General features: G+C 37.6%; 1 protein-coding gene across 1 annotated transcript in view; it reads left to right on the top strand.

Moving 5' to 3' along the window:
* The window catches only part of PTPN3 (protein tyrosine phosphatase non-receptor type 3), a 164,246-nt gene that overhangs the window by 59,466 nt on the left and 83,298 nt on the right, over window positions 1-21,482 (top strand). The window contains exons 2-6 of the mRNA XM_085311899.1: window positions 9,965-10,119; window positions 18,338-18,445; window positions 18,536-18,578; window positions 19,577-19,655; window positions 21,083-21,127. Of these exons, the coding sequence (XP_085168025.1) occupies window positions 9,965-10,119; window positions 18,338-18,445; window positions 18,536-18,578; window positions 19,577-19,655; window positions 21,083-21,127 (430 nt within the window). The remainder of the gene's footprint in view (window positions 1-9,964; window positions 10,120-18,337; window positions 18,446-18,535; window positions 18,579-19,576; window positions 19,656-21,082; window positions 21,128-21,482) is intronic.

Here is a 21,482-nt window from a genome sequence, read left to right as displayed (position 1 = left end):
CTTGCTAGGTGCTTGTGAATTTTATAGGATGATGAAAAAAAATTGCCAAACAGGGATGTAAAGATATCAGTGTTTGGATTTCTTTAGTCTGAAGAATGCAGTGTTTAAATACTGATGGAAAAACAGAAAACATGGATTGTTTGCAAGATAGAACATGTCTTGTCACACAYTTACAAAACTTTTTTCCTCACTGTGTATAGGAATTATTTACTTTTAAAATGCAGACACCTTAACATGTACAGGRATTAGAAAAATAGCTAGCCATTTTGGGTGGTGATGCTGTTCTTTTTGTTTTGTTTTTCCTATTGCATTCATGCCAGAAGGATTTGCATGAGAGCTATATGCAGTTAGCACTACTGCAGACCATTTGATCTTGTAAGAAAATAACAAATTGATGTGATTCTAGGTGTATTGAAGTCTCTGCAACAAACAGAGGTGTGCTTTATTTGGGCTTAGAATATAAATTTGTCAGCTAGTCATAAAACAAGGAGGGAGATGAGATGATGATACAGATGGGGAATCAGAAAACTGTTCTTTCATGAGACTTGTTTACAAAGTGCAGATGTTCTTATGGCTGGTTTTTCATGTTCTGTTTGCTTTTTCTTCTTGAAGACTTGCAAAACAGCATCCTGTAAACTTTCTTGAGAAGTTATTCTCCCACTGCCCCTTCACAAGGCAAATAAAATTCAAACATATACATCCTCAGTTTTGCTAATCTGAATATGTAAACCCACAAGGTATGGTCAAAGTAGTGGATGTGCTTTAATTTCATCATGTTTTTTAGCTTTTGGCTATGAATTATGAGACACTATTGTGACATAAACCGAGTCTAATTGTAGTGTCTGAAAGGATTTTTTTTTTCCATCTTTACACCTCTAACTTAGGCTATTAATTTTTATTAACCCTCTATATAATAGACTATTTTTCTGTTTGTAATTGACCTTACTTAGCTACTTTCTCTGTTCTTCTTCTTCTTCTGTTAGAAGAATTGCTGTGGTTAGGTTATCCTGTAATCTTATCTTTTTCAGTAGTTTTCTGTGGTTAACTGCACAATTTCTGGTGCTTTTTCCTAGATTCCTTTGGGGACATTTTGTGGCTGCAAGCTTTATAACGTAGGAAGTTGTCCAACATGCTTGAGGTATATTTTAAAAGCTGATGGCAGAATATGGTTTATAAATGCTTGAGGCAGGAATGTATAGGAAATAATTCCATGAAGTATGACGCTTTGAGGTCTAAACTAAAAGCTTGGATGTAATTCTAAGGAGCACTTTTTGTTTATTTGACACAGTTTTGTGGACAGATTCTTTTTTTCCTGAAATTTGCATGTTTGTCTAAGAGAAATGTTTTGCAAATATAGGGACTGGATTTTGTTGCTGCCAATGATGAAACTTCTCCCAAAATTTGAAGGGAACATAGTCCTATGTTGTGTTAAGAAGCAGATTCAGAGTAGTGACCATCAGTGGAAAATCCAAGATAATGTTACAGAACTTTAATTTAGATTTGTCTGGTAAAGGATCAGGAGTTCTGATCAAAATCTGATATATGATTAAAAACTGTGTTAAATTGCTTGAATTTCCCTCTCAACTTAGTACGATTAGCAGCAGAAACCTTTAGTCATCAGTTTTGATGACTGCTGCTTGCCTGGTTCTAAGGCTCATGAAAATGACAGTGTTTTATCTAGTGAGATTAAAATTAGAAATCTTGGACAACAATAAAGAGGATATATGCAATTTTATATCTTTTTTGATGATGGGAGACATTCTGGTGTTGGATGTATATAATAAAGACAACTATTAAAAATAAGATGGTGGTATGTGGCAGTTCTTTATGAARCTTGTGCAGGCATTATTACTATTGGCTTTATTTTATGTCTGAGTATTTCCAATAAGCATCAGGTAGCTGATGAACCCAGCAGTTCCATGCTCTTCATGATTTTATGATTTTACGTGTGGATGAAGAAGTCTTTTAGTGGGAACAAAATCAGGGTGAGTGGGAACTTCATCAGTGCAGGCTTCACATGCATATTATGCTTTTTTTTTTTTCCAAGTTTGGTCATTTTTGTGCTTTATTTTCAATTTGTTGTTTATCCTGTTTGCAATTGACAGGTTGATTTTGTACAGAATTGTAAAGTGGTATTTGGTCTGTTACTAAGCTGTGCAGATTCAAGAATGAAATGTCAGTGATATATACATTCAGATTGTGAGGAGATGTGACAATGTATCACTTAAATACAGATGATATTTCCATTTTTTTTCTTTTAAAGCAGAGTTATCTTTGATATTAGTAGTCTTACTACTATACCTAAGRTTTTGGAAGGAGTTCTGCTTTTCCAGTGGGTGGTGTAGTTTCAAGACAGTCAGGACTGCCTTAAAAACCTATATTAGACAGCAGATTTCAACTGTGTTCTGTTCTTTCCTAGAAACTTTTGCTGAGTCTTCCTGCAGAACTTAATAGAACGGTAATGGTTCTTACGACGTTAATTCTTAGTCCAGTTACCTATAACATGCTGCTTGCTTTTTATTTAAAAAAGTAGCGCTTTGGCAATAACATAGTAATGATCCATGTTCAGTTTGGAGAGAAAAAAGTGGTGAGGTCACAAGATGACATAATCAGAAACAAAATATAGACACTTAGATTTACAGTGTTTAGTTTTCAATCTACTACTCTATTGTTCTGTCTGCAGACTTGTTCTGTTTTTTTTCCTGCTTTTCAGAGAATAACTTAAATTTCTTTTGCTCTAAATAAAGATGATGGAGTGTAATGTACATCCGAACTGTTGAAAAATGTTTGGTAACTGCTTTATGTCTGTCTTCTGGTACAGCTTTGACAAGAAAATCATGATGTGTTAAGTCAGAAGGAAGCATTGTAGACAGGTCTTAATGGACTGGTTAATATGGAAAAAAATTGATTTGGACATGCAATTATTTTTGAAAGCATTTTTTTTAAATACACCTGTGAGTCAACTCAGTAAGAGGTATTACTTGCAAGCTGTGATTTTTTTTTTAATTTATAGACAATCATGTTGCAGAACTGTTATTAAATGAAATACAATATTTTGATACAGATAATTGTTCTTAAACTTATAGATGATACTTCTAAATTGTCCTCCATTAGCAAACGGCTTATGTTATGTTGGGAAGCATGATCTATGTGGAACTGATGCTTTTCTATCATTCTCAGCAAAGTCTTATTACTGTGGCTTATGAAAAAGTGAAACTATGCTTTTTACACTAGAAAAGGTAGAGATTAGCACTGACCTGACAATCTAATGGACAACATAATGCCTATCATGGATAATCCTTGTTTTATTTAAAGGATTTGCCCTGATTGTGTTTTTGGATTTAGTAGAAGTAGCACAGACTGGTATCAGTCAAGCAGTCTAGAAACTAAGTATGGATGTAGCACAGAACAGTAAAATTTCCGCTTCTTAAGTATGTTTTAGGTGCATCTGATCTACATTGAAATGATTAGAGAAAGTTTTCAGATAATTGTTTTTCTGCTCCTTTTCACTGAATGTGTAATAGAGTTGATAAAATTTCTGTTTAATTATCACAGTTTTAGTTATCAGTAATATTGATGTGGTAGAACTTATATGTTCATTCTCATTTGTCATGCATACATGAAGTAGTTCATTGCTCACTAACAGAATGAGATCTTTTTGTATATAAATTTCATTACTGCTGTGAACTTGGTACTTGAGGTTTCAGAATATTTTAGTAGCTTTTTGTAAAACTCAGTGGGGAGTGCTTAGTTGTTCCAAAATTTGAGGATATAAATTACTTTGCATATAAAGTAATGGTCAGTTAGTTACCTGAGCAGTGTAGGTGTAAGTATAGCTTCATGCGCAGTTAGCTATACAAAAATATATATTGATATACTTTAGTCTACCTAGAATAATTTGAGAGAAAGATTAATAATTGGGCACTAGAACGCTCAATTTTCCTTTGACTCAGCTTTTCCTGTCCTCCCAATCTTTATTGTTGTTAATGTTAAATGATGCCCTGTTGAGGAAGGTAAACTTTGACTTTTACTCTGCAGATTCTAATTTCAGTTCATGCAGTGCTGTTTGTAGTCCAAAAAGGCATTATCTAATGATAAATCTTGCATTTTCCTATGAACAAGTTGTTTTTCATGCTGCAGGTGTGTTTAAAGTTGAAGTAGGCTATAGAGGAAACCATAGAGTTCCTGAATTCTCCAATTCATGCAGTGCAGGAAACGGAGCAACAAGCCATTATTGCAGTGAACATATTGTTTTAAGATGCCTTTTTTTTAATAAAGAAGGCAGATACTGCATAGATCTCTTATAWGAGCAATAAAAACTAGAAAATTTGAAAGGAGTGTTACAAGGTTCTGCCTCATTCTCATCTTTATTTTGTGATATTTGAATTGTCAGGAGTTCTCTGCTATTACTTCAGCTACTTTTTCCTCCCATTTGTTTTTGTTCCTGACTCATTCTGCATACAGTAGATGATATCTCTGTACTATTGCTAATGCTGTATCTGAGGTCTAACAGTAGCCCTTCACACTGTGTAGGGGGAAATGTTGGATCCTGCAATAACTTAATTGCTGAATTTAATTCTATGTACATAAAATAGCATCAGAGAAGTTGGTATGACCAGACTCACRGACATCAAGCTTGAACAGTTGTTATACAGTCCAGTTTGATTCTTTGTAAAATGGAACAAAAGYATTTTCCTCAGAAGTTGGAGTGATGGTCAGTATTTTTTTTCCACCATAAGCTCTTCCAATATTTAATTACTGTTAGGTTATCTGATTTCAAGATTAAGTTTTCAGATATCCATTGTTGCTGAGAGGCTGTGATAATTCTCCCCTCCCCCCCCCCACACACACACGTTAAAAAACTTATTGGAAGTTCTTAAACCACCTTGCAGTCTTCTCTTTGACTAGGTAATGTATTGAGCTCTTTAAGCTTCATGTCAATAGAAGTTACCTGTTGCTTCCTACAGACCCTCCTTCCCTCTTCTAGGCGCTTGCTCTGTCCTCTGCTGTAGTTTGCATTGTTTCCGGATAGTACTTTGTGACATACTGTGTTAAAACATGTTTGCTTGAGTTATGCCTTTTGACTAAATAATCTTTACCACTCTGTAATAGCAACCTGTCATGCTTTATTGCTAGCCAGTCTTTGAGTCCTTGTAATAGCAACCTGTCATACTTTATTGCTAGCCAGTCTTTGAGTCCTCTTTGGTTTTAATAGCAAAGACTCTGTACCTGATGCTAATTCACATACTTTAAGACTTTCCAAGCAAAAGTCTGTGTATTGCAGGTAGTGAAAACTTTTGAAAAAAGGGGAGGAGGAAGAGGAAGAAGAACTTCAAAGAATTTAGGTAGGGTATTTGTGTGTCAAACTCTGTCTCTGCATATATGCAGAAGAAATACTTGCCTTGTACACTCTTCTAAGAATAATTTATTTTTTTTGGTGCTGTTCTTCATCACTGTAAATGCAGTTCTTTCTATAGCTTACTTGATATTAATGTATAATTAACAGTCTGAACAGAGTAGAGCCTCTTTTGGTATACGTATACAGTATTTTGAAGGCCCTGAGTCTGTCATCAAGTCATTCTCTGCTATCCATCTAGGCAGTGGGACTGAATTGTGGTCCCCAGTCAAGACGTGGTAGTACCTGGCAGCAGAGCCTGCAGTAAGACCAAATGGCTTAGTGTGTTGCACCCGGCATGCGCAGCTRTTTGCGATGCTTGCTTCCCCTTTGTTGTGGTTTTGTTTTAGTGTGATCTTAAAGACATGCCAATCAAGTTCAATGCCAGRATTAGGATTTGAGCTTATTTTCTTCTCTGTGCTCCCTACTCCAGTCAGTCTTTGCCATTCCTCTGATTTTGCTGAATCCAGAGTTCAAAATAACTGGATTGCTATGCCTATCTCAGTATCCTGAGGTATGTAGAATGCAAAGTTGAGATGAAGTGCAGAGAAAGACATGCAAAGTGTATTATAAATCTCAACGTTACATGCTAATTAAGTGGCTAACCTGTTATAGTGCTGTGGGGATTTTTTTTAAATTTATGCAACTGAATATATTTGACGTTTTTCCTAGGGACAATGACTACTGAGCAGTAAGTTTCTGATTTCTAGATGTAGGAAGAATCCAGTTTGTCTACTTGCTTATTTATTGGCCTTTAAAAGTAAATTAAAAATTTAAGCTGTAATTTTGTGGAGGTTATCGTGGGAAAGAGTACTCAAAATTTACTTGTGGGTTGGTTTTTGTTTTTAAACCGAGGCTTTTTTTTTCCCTTGTAACTCCCTACATTGAAACTAAATGTTTTCAAGCATGTTCTAAATAAGCAAATAAAGATGTYATCGTATGTGCGGTCTAGCCTAAGGGCTTATTTCTAGATGAGCTCCAGCATAATGTCAGCTAGAGAGAGACTAGGAAATGGTTTTTTTCTCCTTTAATCTCTTTTGCACTACCTTTTGTAAATATTTGACTAATAATATGTTCAAGGAAGTATGTTAATGTAGGTATTCTTGTACCTATTCTTGAAGGTATACCTTCAGAACCATATGCCTAAAGCTTTATTTCTTAATATACTCATTTTTCTGTGAAGAATGTCACTGTTTTACTGGAAAACTTAAGGCAGGAGCTAACTGGAACTGCTGAAACCTTGCTCCTGCATTTTTTGAGAACAGTGTTTCATCTCAGAATACTTTGCTACAGCTATTCATTATTTATGACAGCTAAATGATTTTGCTGTGTTGGAATAGATCACTGATGGTAGCCAGAAGCAAAAATAAGCAAGCTGATTTTTATGTTAATTTTAAATTTAGTTCTAGGATGAAAGGCTTCTGTTACAATGATAGTGCTGTCTGTCTTAGAGTGACAGTGGGAAAACTTGCAGCTACTGCTTTGGGTATGGTGTGCATTCATGTATACGTACATAAACGTTCAATGTAGATATAAACCTCTTTTTCAGTTTTAAATAAGAAAATGTTACAGCAACATATCTTCCATTCTTCAGTTTGGAAGTATTTTTACAACATGGGCTGTAATGCTTCATCATCTAAGGCTTCTGTGATTTGATATTTTATCTGCTCAGTATTTATTGTTAGATTGTTTTTTCAAGACATACAAGGTCTACTTCTAGTTTCCAAATTATTGTCTATAGAACTTAGGATCAGTATGTGGCTGTTCTCTGCCAACTTTTCCTGATAGAGGTTAATAACCATAAATAAGGAGCAAAAGCTTACCTTTTGGTTGTTACTTTAGCAGTGCCCTGTAGTTTGCATGGAAACTTGCCAATATTGTATTGTAATAATTTAACAGGACTCTGCTCTAAAACATTAGAGTTGAATATATTGATAGTGAGACTTCTAGTATCTTTTGGGGACTGTAGTAAAGAGGAAGCATTTGTCTCTATGGAAGGTGGAAAAGGAAACTATTTTTCCCTAAGAGTTGAGTTAAACTTCTGTCTTCTATTCAGTAAAACTGACTGCAGATAATTTTACGCTTATTAAGATGCATCGATGAGAGATATGACTTTAAGGTTTGAATGGTACTTAACTACCTGAGAAGAAGATCAAAATACAGATTACTACAAAAAAATGAGGTTCTTCAGGACTTTTTTCTCATAAACTGGGAGATCATTTTAACCAACAARTAAGGAAAGCTGATGCATGCTAAAGAGCACTTGTGTTGGTTGCATTAGAACTATGTACTGATGCAAAGACACCTTTGATATACTACTTCGTATTCTCACTTAATTTTTTATCTTTTAAATAAAACAATAAGTAGCCATGGAATATTACTACATTACTGCAAGAACATATGGGAAGTAATAATGTCCTCAGTATTACTGTTTTTCCCCTCATCGTCAGGTGTTGTAGTTCAGGTAATGAAAGTGAGTGAGCAGTAGATCCTTTGATAAATGTAATTCCTGTGGATTCTCTAATATTTACAGTTCTCAAGGGACCAACATGGAACTAGAAACTTTCAATCGTATGAATATAAAATTCCTCAAAGAATCCTTAGAGTTCCCGAAAAAGCATGAGTACGCAGTGTTACAGGAATAGGAATGTCCCCATTTACCTAATAAAGTGGTGGCAATGAGYGACTTAAAAATTTGTGGTTATGTATGTGTGATTTTTATATATAGCAAATACTTTAGTATGTAAGAGGGAAAGCTGTTGTTTTAATTCCTTGGTAGCACACATGCTAATGGTTGTAACAGTTTGTTTACTGACAATTCCTRAGTGAGTTGTAAAGATACAAAATGCTGGCATGGAGAAGGGCTTTTAAAAGTCAATCTTCAATGCAAAAGATGAAGGAAAATACATTTTTGTTCTACCTGACTGATGCTTAATGGTTGCGAAAGGCATGCGTAGCCAGTCTGGTTAAAAATGTGTTTAATGTACTTGGAAAACATTAACTTCTTTCTGTAGTTGCATTTGTTGCTACTGTAAGCTTATTCCATGATTTGATTGTGAGATAGGATTCTGTGTCTATGTTATATTTTTGTGTGAAAGTAACTGGGCTTATTTTATTTTATTTTATGATTTAAATTAAAACAGCTATTAACTTTCTGTCTTTGAGATCCTTATTTTAGGAGAAGGATAATAATTGCTAAGGTAATCAGTGATTGATAAAGTTCAAATTGGTCCATTTAGTTTGTCCTCTTTGCAAATGAGCCTTCTACCCAAGGCTACAAAGGGGAAACTGGGGCTGGTTGTGGTTGCTCAGGGCTGGAGGCTGATTACTAGTGTTCAGAGCATGCATCTGGTCTTGCCTGTAATTTCAATGACCCTTTGACTATCCAAAAGCAGTTGCAATTGCAGATTGCTTTATATGTTTTTCCAAGTACCATTTTGTAATATGTTGCGATTGATAAGCTAAGCCATTACAGCAATCTCAACATATTTTTATTTAAAATATGGCTTTTAATATTTTATTTATGCATGTCTATGGAAGAAAAAACAGTTGATAATGTGCTAATAACCCATATGATCTTCTATTCACTTTCCCTTTTCTCGTAGAATAGGGTTTCACAAAGTTGTTTGGTTAGAGACATAATGAGCGATGCATTAAGCTAGGATGCACAAAATAACTTATGCTGGTGCCCACAGTGTGACACCTATGAAATGGCTCCTTCAGGAGTTTTTAGGTCTTGTGCWGAGTAATGTTGAAGAGAATGTAGCTGTGAATTGGAGAGGAGGAGGGTCTTCTGTTCTTTGGACTTGCAGTGGCAGGCAGCTTTTGGGGACTTGATTAGGCCATTTGAATTCTGCTCATGTATATGGTGTCCAAATGCTCAGCCATTTATCCTGGTCTTGGCAGAGTTTCCATGATCAGCTGGTTCTGTCGTGGACAGCCTCTGTTGAGTCTGTTTGTGGGCTGTATACACAAACTATGAACTCCTGTATTATCAATTTGATATTACATGAAATTGTCTTAAATTTATTAAAAAATCAAGGATTTCTGAGTTTTCATTTGTAAACTCAATGCAAAAAGGTCATATCCAAAAGATTTAAATTTCTTATGGTGAATTTCCTTGTTACTATTCCAGTTTTGGCATAAGGCATGTGACCTAAAGTTATAAAACAAATACAACTGTTAAGAGCTAGTGTAAAAAGGAAAAAAACAAAACAAAACAAAAAACCTCCCAAAACCTGCAGCTTTAATCTAAAACTAAACACTTTTCTGATTTTATAATAACAGTTTCTAAATATGTGTTACTTTTAACTCTTGGATACTTTCTATTGATCTGTGGAAACATTTTGATCATTTAGGTCATGAAAGCCCTTCTATAGGCATGTATTCTCTGGTTTGCAACTTGTTAATTTTACAGTTTATTCTTTTATAAAAGTGTTTTTTATTACCCTACATATTTGGCTGTAATKAGGCCTTCATGTTGGTGTGGGTTTCTCTGAAAAGTATGTGATGAATCTCAAATTGTGAATTGTAACAACTTCTATTAAACATGATTTTTTTGTTTTACAGGTTATTCAGCAATAGTTATGAACTCCCGCTTACGAGCCTTAGGTGGGAGGATAAATAACATACGAGTGTCAGAATTACCAAAAGAGAAAACTCGATCAGAGATAATCTGTAATGTTCACTTTTTGGATGGCTCAGTACAAAGCTTCAAAGTCAATGTAAGTTCTGAACCCCCCCCCTCTTTTTTTTCCTTTCCCTTTTTTTTTTAAACATAAAACCTCTTGAAAGCTGAAGAAGGTATGTGGGACCCTGAGGCATGGATTTCCCATAAGATACTGAAGATGTAGCTTTGTCATTACAAACTGAGAATTATTGGTTACAAAGTAAGTTTAAGTGGTATTTAAATTTTCTCTATTGTCAACTGACTGAGGTGACAAAGTCGTACCATGCAGATTGTGGCTGGAGAAGGGTCGCCTGGGGGATGTGGGAACCAGACAGATCTGATCCGATGATCACTATGAGCTATGAGTAAGCAATTCATATTTAAAGGGGAACTTGAAATTGGGATGTACGCCTTCTTTTCTCTCATCAAAGGCCTGAGAATGCTAAAAAGGAGCAGGCCTTGCAAATTGCTGTGGCGAAGCCAACACATACTTTATCAAATGCAAAGGTGCTGCAAATAAGGAAGACACCATGACTTAAAAGGGTTTGGTCTGCTGATCCATCTTTTATACTTAAATGTAGAGGAGGTTGGTTGATGACATCCGGAAGGAGCTGTTCTATCACCTTTCAGGGATGGAGGTGAGGCTGACGGGCCTATAGTGGCCTGGGTCCTCCTCCTTGCCCTTTTTGAAGGCTGGCGTGACATTGGCTTTCTTCCAGTCCTCAGGCACCTCTCCAGTTCCCCATGACTTCTCAAAGGTGATGGAGAGYGGCCTGACAACAACATCCGCCAGCTCCCTCAGTACCCGTGGGTGCATCCCATCTGGGCCCATGGATTTGTGGATGTCTAGCCTTATCTCCAGGCTGCAGGATTTATGAGGGCTGCCCTTAGCAGCGAAGACTGAAGCAAAGAAGGCATTCAGTAATTCTGCCTTCTCCGTATTCCCTGTCACCAGAGCCCCTGCCCCATTCAGTAGGGGGGCCACATTTTCCTTAGTCTTCCTCTTGCTGCTGATGGATTTGAACAAGCCCTTCCTGTGGTCCTTAACATCCCTTGCCAGACTCAATTCCAAATGGGCCTTAGCCTTCCTCGTCGCACCTCTACATACTCTGACTGCATTCCTATAATTCTCCCAGGCAGCCTGTCCCCTCTTCCACATTCTGTGGACTTTCTTCTTCTGTCTGAATTTGGCCAAGAGCTCCTTGCTCACCCATGCAGGTCTCCTGCCCCTTTTGCTGCACTTCTCACTCATAGGGACGCACCGCTTCTTGGAGGAAGTGTTCCTTGAATACTAGCCAGCTCTCCTGGAACCCCTTTCCTTCTAGGGCCTTAACCCGTGAGAGGTCTCTGAAGAGCCCAAACTCCGCCCTTCTGAAGTCCAGGGTTGCAGTCCTGCTTGTTGCCTTGCTTCTTTCCTGCAGGATCCTGAACTCCACCATCTCGTGGTCACTGCAGCCAAGGCTGCCCCCAAYCTTCACATCTCTAACCACTCCCTCTCTGTTGCTAAGGACAAGATCCAGCAGGACAGCCTTCCTCGTAGGCTCCTCCACCCTTTGTGACAAGAAGTTATCATCAATGCATTGCAGGAGCCTCCTGGACTGCTTGTGCCTAGCTATGTTGTCCCTCCAGCAGATGTCAGGGTGAATGCAGTCCCCCATGAGAACCAGGGCCTGTGATCGTGAGCTACTTCCAGTCGTCTGTAGGATGCCTCATCAACTTTCTCGGAACTCCTGGTGAGGTGGCCTGTAGTAGACACCCACAACAGTGTCCCCCATGCTAACCTGCCTTTTGATCTTCACCCATAAGCTCTCAACTGCCTCCTCCTCCTCCACCCCTAGGCAGAGCTTGATGCATTCCAGTTGTTCTCTAACATAAAGAGCAACTCCACCACCTCGCCTCCCTGGCCTGTCTTTCCTAAAAAGCACGTAGCCATCCATCACAGCATTCCAGTCACGTGAGCTCTCCCACCATGTCTCTCTGACTGCAATGAGATCATGGCTCTGCAACCACACCCAAATCTCCAGCTCCTGCTGTTTGTTCCCCATGCTGCATGTGTCAGTGTACAGGCATTTCAGAGAGGTAGTCAGACCTGCAGGTTTCCCAGGAAGGGTGTATGGGGGTCGCCCATAGCCATGTCCCAAATGCACATCCCCAGCTGCATGCACCCATTGGAGGCCCCCAACCCAACTTGTGTTTTGTTGTCTACCCTGTATGTATGACCCCCCCCCCCCCGCCTAGTTTAAAGCCCTTTTTGCTAGGCTGACTAGCCTGTTTGCAAAGGCARATGTGCCCCGCTTGGTGAGTTGAATACCATCTCTCCCCACCAGTTGATCTTCAAACCATGTTCCATAGTCATAGAATCCAAAACCCTGTTGCCAACACCAAAGGCGTAGCCAGTTGTTGGTTTGGAAAATCTTCCTCTACCTCCTCGCATGCCTCCACTAATCGGCATGACCGATGAGAAGATCACCTAGGCTCCCAGACCCTTGACCACTGTGCCCAAGGCCTTGAAGTCTTCCCTGATTGTCTCTAGTTTGTTCTCTGTCTCGTTAGCACCCATGTGAAAGAACAGCAGAGGGTAGTAGTCTGATGAGCGGATAAGCCTTGGTAGCCTTTTAGACACATCTCGTATCCTCGCCCCCGGCAGGCAGCAAACCTCTCTAGAGGAGAGGTCAGGTCGGCAAATAGGCACCTCTGTCCCCCTCAGCATGGAATCACCCACTACAACCACTCATCGCCTCTTCCGAGTGGTCATGCAAGGCACAGGCTCAGACAGCCCAGTTGCTTCCCTTGAGGTCAGGTCTGGGTTCTCCTCATCCTGGTTTGTGCTAAACCTGTTCTTCAACTGTAACTCCAAGTCTACAGGAGGAATAGGGGCCTTTCTTCTCTTTGTTCGAGAAGCAACTAGCTTCCAGCCTTCTTCGACAGTGCTGTGCTGTACTATTTCACTCTTCACAGAGTCCTCTAGCAACTCCCCTGCTGCAGGGGATTGGGACTCCGGGAGCAGTACAGTCTCTGAGAACGCCCTATCTCCTGCTCGCTTTCTCGCATGTTTCACAATCTACTGACTTCATCCCGCAACTCCCTGACTTGATGACACAAATCCTCAACAACAGCACACCTCTTGCAGGAGGGCGGACCATCAGTCCAGGCCTTCTGGAGAGGCTCCAAGCACTCCCTGCAACCTGAGACCTGTAGGGCAATGTCTGCTGCAAGAGGCTCCATCTGAGCCGACGCTTCTGACACAGCTGATGTAGCAGTTCCCACAGCTACTGGCAAACATGCTTTACGGCAAGTTACATCCATGTTAGCAAGAGTGGGCGCTACTGGTGCTGGAAGAAGAGATACTGTTGTACCTAACTGTGCTCCTCCTGTGCAAACTGTTGTGCAGACTGCTGCGTCTGTTCACTGCCTCTGTTTGCTTAATAGTGAATTGTTAAATTATTGAAATGGAGATGTTTTTCTGAAATAACTAGACAAAGACACAAATAAGAAAATATTGTCTCTACATGCAGGTGTTTTACGGTTATGTTTTATTATGTACATAGGAATACAAAACTTTTCGGTCTGAATTTTGAGAACTGGAACTGAACAGATCACATTTGAAGGCTCTGTGTAGCATTTTCAATTTAAAAGCGCTTCATTGTAATAGTGGAAAATAAAGAATGGGAATTTTTCAGGGTTCTGTGTTTGCAGATTAATGGTATCTGGTTGTGGTTTATGAAGATCTAAGTTTCCATGTATGATATGAATTGGACTGCACTTCGAACTGATGTTAGGCTAAAATGCCTGAATGTATAAGTATGCTTTACATAAGTATGCTTTACATAAGCAATTTTACACTTTTTCCACCACAAAGAAGGGGAAAGTGAATGGAGAGAGGCAGAATACTTAAAACCTGGTCATGTTCTGTGCTGCAGCATAAATGAAATCAAACTCTTCCCATATTCAGATATTCCCATATATGAAAAATACTGAGAGTTGTTTGGTCATGTAGGTGATATCTGAACATTGAATTCTTAACTGCAGGAGGATTTCTTTCTTTCAAAGACATAGTGATTATAGAGAAAAATAAACATCAGAAACCTTATTAAGCAAAACTCAAGGGAAAGTAGCTTTAAGGAAATAGAGATTTCTAAGATATCATTTATAACATCTTGTTGGCATTGCACATATGCTCAAGACAAATGAATTTGAAGTAAATTTAATGTAAAGATATTCTGAGTAGTCTAAATCTACAACATATATTGACACTGAATGTAAGGGTTTATGTATTTTGTAATTTTGAACTAGTAATAAGTGACATCTTTAAAATGGTGATACAAAATTCAGGATGTCACCAAATGCTGAACGTTTTAGAGAAGAGAGAGAATATGGATAGGAATGATGTAAGTTCATTTCTCTTCATTCCCTAGCAACTAAACCTTTTTAGAGCCCACAGTTGAATTTAGTCAAACCTTGTGAGCAATCTGTGTGGCCTTAAATTTTCAGGATGACGACTATATATGTCTGTCATTCTATCAGATGCCTTTTTTTCTTAGTAGTTTTATCTGTAGCAATCTAAATGAAGACAAAACACTCTAAAATCGGACAGATGGAGGAGGAGGGTGATTTTTGTTTAAGGAAATAACCTGGGGGACTTGCTTTCTAATTCCTGAGAAATCTGAAAATGTCTGCTAGTTTATGTTGCTGTTAAGCACTTCTGCTGTAAAATGTCAGCAACTTGACCAACCGAAAGTAGTGATTCAGTTTCAACAAAACAATGGCATTTTTCATGTGGATTTTGACTTTGGCACAGTAATGATAGTGTTTTTTTTTTTTTTTTTGTTCCTAAGTTGTTGTTTAAAGATATTCATATTACAGTTTGAATCTGAAGTTTAATAATTCAGTTAGTTCGATTCTGTCTTTGAAGCTTTCTCTGTCCCATTCTAAGGGTATGTATTAAGCTTTCCGGATCTGGGAAATGTTATTTGTCATTCTGATACTTGCAGAATGTGCTCAGATACCATGTCTAGGTGCTTTTAAATAATAAATGTTTACTGATCAATAATGCAAACTTATTTACAAACTTGGTATAAAAATGCAGAAATTTTCCACTCTTGCTCTACTTTGAACTGTTTACCAGGAATGACCATTTAGGAAGTATAGTATTGGTATTATGTTTAAAATAATGAGCAGTGATATGTCTGTCTTACATCCACAATCACAATGAACATTTAAGTCGTAATTCCAAACTGCTCATGTTAAAATGCAATAATATGAAATTTTAGAATCTTCACCAAGACCTTTTCTGCTGCATGTTGTTTGTTAATTTAGATGTTGGTGCTACTCTATGTCCCTGTATGTTGAAAGAATTGGTGTATGAAGTTTCAGGCTGGCAACAAATATTTAGTTTTATATTTGGCCAGATTAATATACTGTATGACTGGAAAACAGTGAAGACACCATGAACCTTGATGATGCCTATGAGACAGTGAGAAAGTGATCTAACCTATTACAGGCTTGCTTGTCTGACCCTTTTGCAGAGACTTCAGAACAGATGTTGAAGGAAAGAATTACTAGAGGAAGATTTTCCAAAGTTAAATCTGGAATGATCATTTTTAAACAAAATTTTTGATAAAAAGAAAATGCAGTGGATCAGAACTCTGTGGGCCCAGTTTAACTGAACTGTGTCCATCTTGTTGTTCAACTCTCTTGCTCCCTAGGACAGAGTAAAAATACTTTGTGTTATAAAACACGTGATATCCTGTAGTATTTCAAAGTACTTTGTGGCTTTTGACTGTCTATTGGAATTTATGCCAAACACAAAAGCAATGGTATGACATGCTTATATTGCCCTGCTTTACACCTAGGTCTGAAAATTTGTTTATGTGCAAATAGATGGAAGATGAAGCAGTGTGAACTGTAATGGTAACTTTAATTATAGGCGTATAGGCTGAAAAGTAATTCAACTGTTTCTTAAAAGTTGCATTTTATTATGTTTTAAATGTATCTGTTGATGAGGAAGGGATGCAACTGTATGTTTAACCTGAAACTGCCATAGTTTGTGCTGAGAGGTAATGTTTGACAATGCTTTCGGCAAGGAAATGCGGTCCCTGTCTTCATTTAAGCTTCTCAGCCTGAGTAAATACTGTTTTGGGAGTGGAGGGGGGAGAGGGGATGGACTCATTCAGCTTAAGGAATTTTAACAGTTGAAAAATATTTTAATAGTTGAAAATAACCACTGTACTTGGTTTAGGTTTCTGGAGTGGGTGTTTATCTCTAGGCACTGTGGAAGAGGAAACTTTCTGCTTTTGATACTAGAGAGCAAGAAATGGAACCACAGAAAAGTAGTACTGGGAATTGTTTGTGACAGGAAATACAGAGAGAGGAGGAGGAGAATGAAATTGTATGCATGTAGGTAGAAGAAGCCAGTACTTGCTGAGCAGCTAGACTTAGGATTTGGAGACATAAGGGAACATTTCAAAGAGATAGGCCTGCAACTGCTGAGCAAGGAAATTGGAATGGGGGAACTTAATTATTTTTACTGAGGAAGCAGTAAGAAGGCTAGGAATTCATATGCAGTGGAGAGGGGGAAATAAGGTGAAGGTGTTGGGATTGAGATGAAGAACCAGAAAAGTTAGAAATGAGGTGGGATTGGGGAAGTAGTGCTGTTGAGAAGAGAAGAGTCTGAAGGGAAGAAGAAAGGTTCCAATTTACAGAGGTAATTATCAGGGGAATCTACTCACTACAGTCTTCTACGCTATTTGTAATGATACCCAAGACTCCTGAACTCGCCTACTTTCTTGTAGTAAAATGTATGTCTCATTCACTGTAATGACTGCTTTTGGTCACAGTGTTGCTGTGAATTCCTCATGTAGCTTAAGTGTCAGAATTATGCATCAGAGTTGTAAAGTCATGCTTCTGAGTTGTGCAAGTGTTACTTGATAGAAGACTCTATCCTTCTTGTTAAAAAAGGAAACCCAAACAACTTAGTGAAATGGTAAGTATAGTGATGATAAATAGAATGCTCATAAGTCAGGAAATGCCTGTTATTTCAGAGAGCCAAGGTAGCATCTGCAACTTGGATTGGGCCCTTTTGTGCATATACATTGATAGTCTCTGATAGCAAATCTCACAACTTTTATGGAAGATGCTACCTCACTAACTATACTGGATGGAACCGCTTTGGAGATGCGCATCATTCTGGCTGTGTGCAGCGAGGAATGCTTGTTCATGTGGATTTATACCAGTTGTGGCTGAGACTTCGCAATTTTTAAGCTGAGTTTAAATGTGCTACTTCAGAAAAGTTTTGGGACTGATCAGCATGGTAATCTGAGTATCCTGAGCACTGGTAGTCCCCTTAGGAAGGAGGAGGGTAGGAATGTGCATCTGGGCAAAAGAAAGTGCAGCATAGACTTAGAGACTTGGGTTTACTTACGTTTATTGTTAGAGCTCACTATTTCTTACAGAAATTTAAAGAAAATGTGAGATTGTCAGAAATGAAAGAGTAGTTTCATATGTGATGGCTAAATGTTGCCTTTACTGTTTTCTTATGTGACTGTTCCAKAAAACTAGGCACAGCTTTTCCTAGGAATCTAGTGATTGTGTGGCTGTTATCTTTGAGCTGGAGTGTGGTCTAGAAATACTGACCATTCAAATTCTAAATGAACTGCCAGAAGTTCTACTCCAGCTGTAGAAAGTTAGGTAGTATTCAGTACTTCAAAATAAGCTAGCAGAGTGCTAGATCAAGGCAAAAAATGGGATAGCTTGATGGTAGCTGAATATATGGAAACTGATGTGTAGGTGGAAATTTAAGCTGGAATACAGTATCTGATGGCTAGAATATAGTTTTCTTCCCCTCCATGCTGATATGTAAAGGCTTTGCCTGTGAGAGCTGCTGAGGAAAGGCTCATAGATGATTTGGTAGTGACAGCAGGAGCCACAGCAGCCTCATGTGGCTGTAAGCCACAGCTGCAGGGTACAGCTCCAGTGAGTAGCAGAAAAACTGAGCATGGGAGAAGGCTGCTTTAAAGTAAATTGCTACACACATCTCCTAGACTTAAGTTCATGTCAATTCATATTATGAGACTTGCACATTTTTTGGAAAGGGATACTCTTTCTTTTTTTAAAAAAATCTTTTATCAAAATAAGGTTCCCAGATTGCTGAGGAACTCTGAAATAGTGCTGGTTTTTAATTCATTAATTAAATTTTATGACAAATTTCAATTAATCGTATTTTACAATCTTGTATGTGCTGCAGAGTTTCACTTCTAAAGTTTTCTTGCTTTCAGAAGCAAGACACTGGTCAGATCTTGTTGGATATGGCCTATAACCAGTTGGGTGTGACAGAGAAGGAATATTTTGGTTTACAGCAAAGTGAAACGTCGGTAGATTCTCCTGTAAGTATAGTAAATAATAAATATGTGTATATAAAAATAGTACTTGTGTATAAATGTTTGTAATCTATCTAATAGTTTTTCATTTCACAGCGATGGCTTGAACCAAACAAACCTATTAGAAAACAGTTAAAAGGTAAGACTTGTTTTCAATACCTTGGTTGTAACTGTGTAGTTCAAGTTTTATGCTCTTGTGATTAGAATAAATACAGCTGTTAGATGTTAGTGTCCAAATGGTAGCTTTTGTTTCACAGCAAGTCTTATCACTTTAAGTTTTTTTTTTTTTTTTTTTTGGTCAGAGCTTTCTGCATTTTCTTACTGTTACCTGAGTGCTAATAAGACCTGGTAGGTCACTAACATTGATGCTGTAGTAGCGTCTAAACATGGTACTGCTTTCAGAGCCTATATTGCCCACTGTTCAGAAGCCAATTTGTGGTGCCAATAAACCCATTCTTCTATTCTTCTGTAGAAGGTAAGGAAGAGGAATTTTGATCAAGAGAGGAGTGTTTTTTTTGTTGTTGTTGTTCAAACAGCTCCAGGTAACAGAGAATACATACTAATAATAAGAGCTTTAAGGACAGGCCAGCCAGCTGCTAAAGATACTGCTGCCCAGGTAGCAGCTTAGGGAAGATAGCTTGGTATGGCTGAGTTGCACAGTCAAAATTTCTGCTGTAAACCTTTTTAATCACACTTGAAGGCTCTCTTATTTCTGCCATATGCTGTATAGACTGTGTATGAATTGCATATAAATAAAAATACATGAAGTTAATATGGTGAACTTCTGTTAATTTTTGTTTTATGTATAAGATAGGATTAAGCATTTTCCTGATTGTTTCTTTTTCGCCTTCTAATTGCTACAGGGAGCAGAGATGATAATTATAGTGCCTTTGTATAAAATAGCATATACAAAGTACTTTAAATGATAATACCACCACAATATTTAAGAATATTCTCTCTCATAGTTGGTGTGGGGGATCGGAAAGACTTCTCCTGTTTTCTTTCTATATTCTAGAGGAAAGCAGATTTCTGTGTGGTTGTTCATTCATGTAATTCTCCTATAAGTATACACATGAAAAAACATCTGATTCTTTCAATTTAAAGAGAAAATTGATTTACTCTTCTAAAACATTGTAGGAGGTTTTCCCTGCAACCTTTGTTTTCGCGTAAGGTTTTTTATACCTGATCCCAACACACTCCAACAAGAGCAAACCAGGTAACTTCTATATTTGATCTTTATCTCCATAAACTAAATGTGTGGTGTCTGCCCCTCTCACCCCCTGGTTTAGGGAACTATGTTTTATTCTGAACATAGCTTTCTATAATTTTGTTTTAAAGGTGTTTGGAATTAGCTGTTTGTCTGGAACGAATGATTTCTGCTATACGCAGTCCACATTTTAAAAACACAAATGGAATATAAGCTAATACAGAGATGTTAGTTTGTTTATTTAAACCTTTGATTATTTCCTTTGAACCCTTCAGCAGTTGAAGCACCTGTCTATTGCATTTTTCTTTCCTGAACTCCTTTAGTTATCCAGATGCCATGATTTAAAAACAGGGAAGTTCAATGATTTAAGGTATCTGTGTGTCCTCATTCTATACAGAGTGCTGCATCAACAGTAAATCAGTATTTTGAACGTGTGTAGTAGGTTTAATTCTGAAGGTGTGTGTGTGCAGGGGTACTATTCATTTCAGGAAGAGCAGAAAAGTCCTCATTTTCTGTGTTGCCCATTGCTTGTAACATTAGAATTACGATTTGGAATTATGATGCAATCTTCAATTTTCAGTTAACTTGTCATAGAATATTTCTGTTCAATGTATGTGATTTAGAAATAATTCAGGCCCCCATGAATCTGGTATTTCTTTTAACATTCTTGATTGTTTAAATGTTAATAGTTAATAATTTCAGTGATTTGAGGATATAAATTGTAGAACATGTTAAATTTTATTGTAAAAGACTCAGATGTTGACTTGTTTTTCCCTTTGCTAATTATGCAGTTCTAAGTAGTTGTGCAGTTTAAACCGAAATTATTCGAAGATTAGCTCTTCATGATTCTTAACATCCCATTTCATCCAGTATCACTCTCAAGTAAAGTTGTCAAATGCTCTAATGTGAGCAAAACTAAACTGCTCCAGGAGAATTGTTGCAAGAGCTTTTGTCAGCATCTGCTGCTTGAGAAATGAGTTGTTAAGAATAGTCCCAAGATGGATGATCAATTTTCATAGTAAGAAAATATACACTCAAGAACTCAAGAGTAATGTTCCTGGGAGAAAGGGAACCCAATCCTGTAATAGTTTCTGTTCTGCAGCATCAGTTATGGAACTGAGTTACTTTGTAGGTACATTCTGTAGCACATGGACCTGATTTTCTTTTTCTTTTTTTTTTTTTTTTATCATTTGACTTTGATACTATGGTACTGGATTTGCAGTACAGACTGTAAAAGGTCTTTAAAACTGTTGTGAAAGAGAATTGGAATATGATTACATATTTGTATATGCCAGTAAGCTTTATTCACCTCCTTGTATAGTTTGTGAGGAAATCTGTCCTTGTAATAAAATGAAATTACTACATGTAACCATTTAAACCATACCTTTTAAATGTTAAAATCGGCTTTTTATTTTTTCCTAAAATGTATTTCCTAGGCACTTATTCTTCCTGCAACTGAAGACTGATATTTTGGAAGGAAGGTAATATAAGACTCTTCACTTTCTCCTTAATTCTCTTAAGAAAAAAAGTGTGTTTTCTGAGGGTATCTATTGTTACTATAAAAAATTACCTCTTGAAATAATACTTTAAAAGAAAACCAAGTTGTTAGGAAATTCTCACTTACCTCAGTTGTTAAGAAGTGTTTAGGCATCTGTTGTGAATGAGTTGTAGTAGATGATGTCTACTCGGTGGCTCCTTTGCCTGTGATTCCTGTGTGTTTGTGTATTAAAAAAGGTGAAAAAGGTGGTCCAGATTTATATTTGCTGCCAAATATAAATTGCATTTAGAATTTTGTAGTAGGTGTTGGTTTTCTTCGGTGGAGTCACTTCTGGACTG

This window comes from Rhea americana, unplaced genomic scaffold (genome assembly GCF_003343005.1).
Source record: "Rhea americana isolate MKP2758 unplaced genomic scaffold, rheAme1 scaffold_350, whole genome shotgun sequence".
NCBI lineage: Eukaryota > Metazoa > Chordata > Aves > Rheiformes > Rheidae > Rhea > Rhea americana.
Note: the sequence above shows the minus strand (reverse complement) of the source record. Positions and strands in the feature narration are given on the sequence as shown.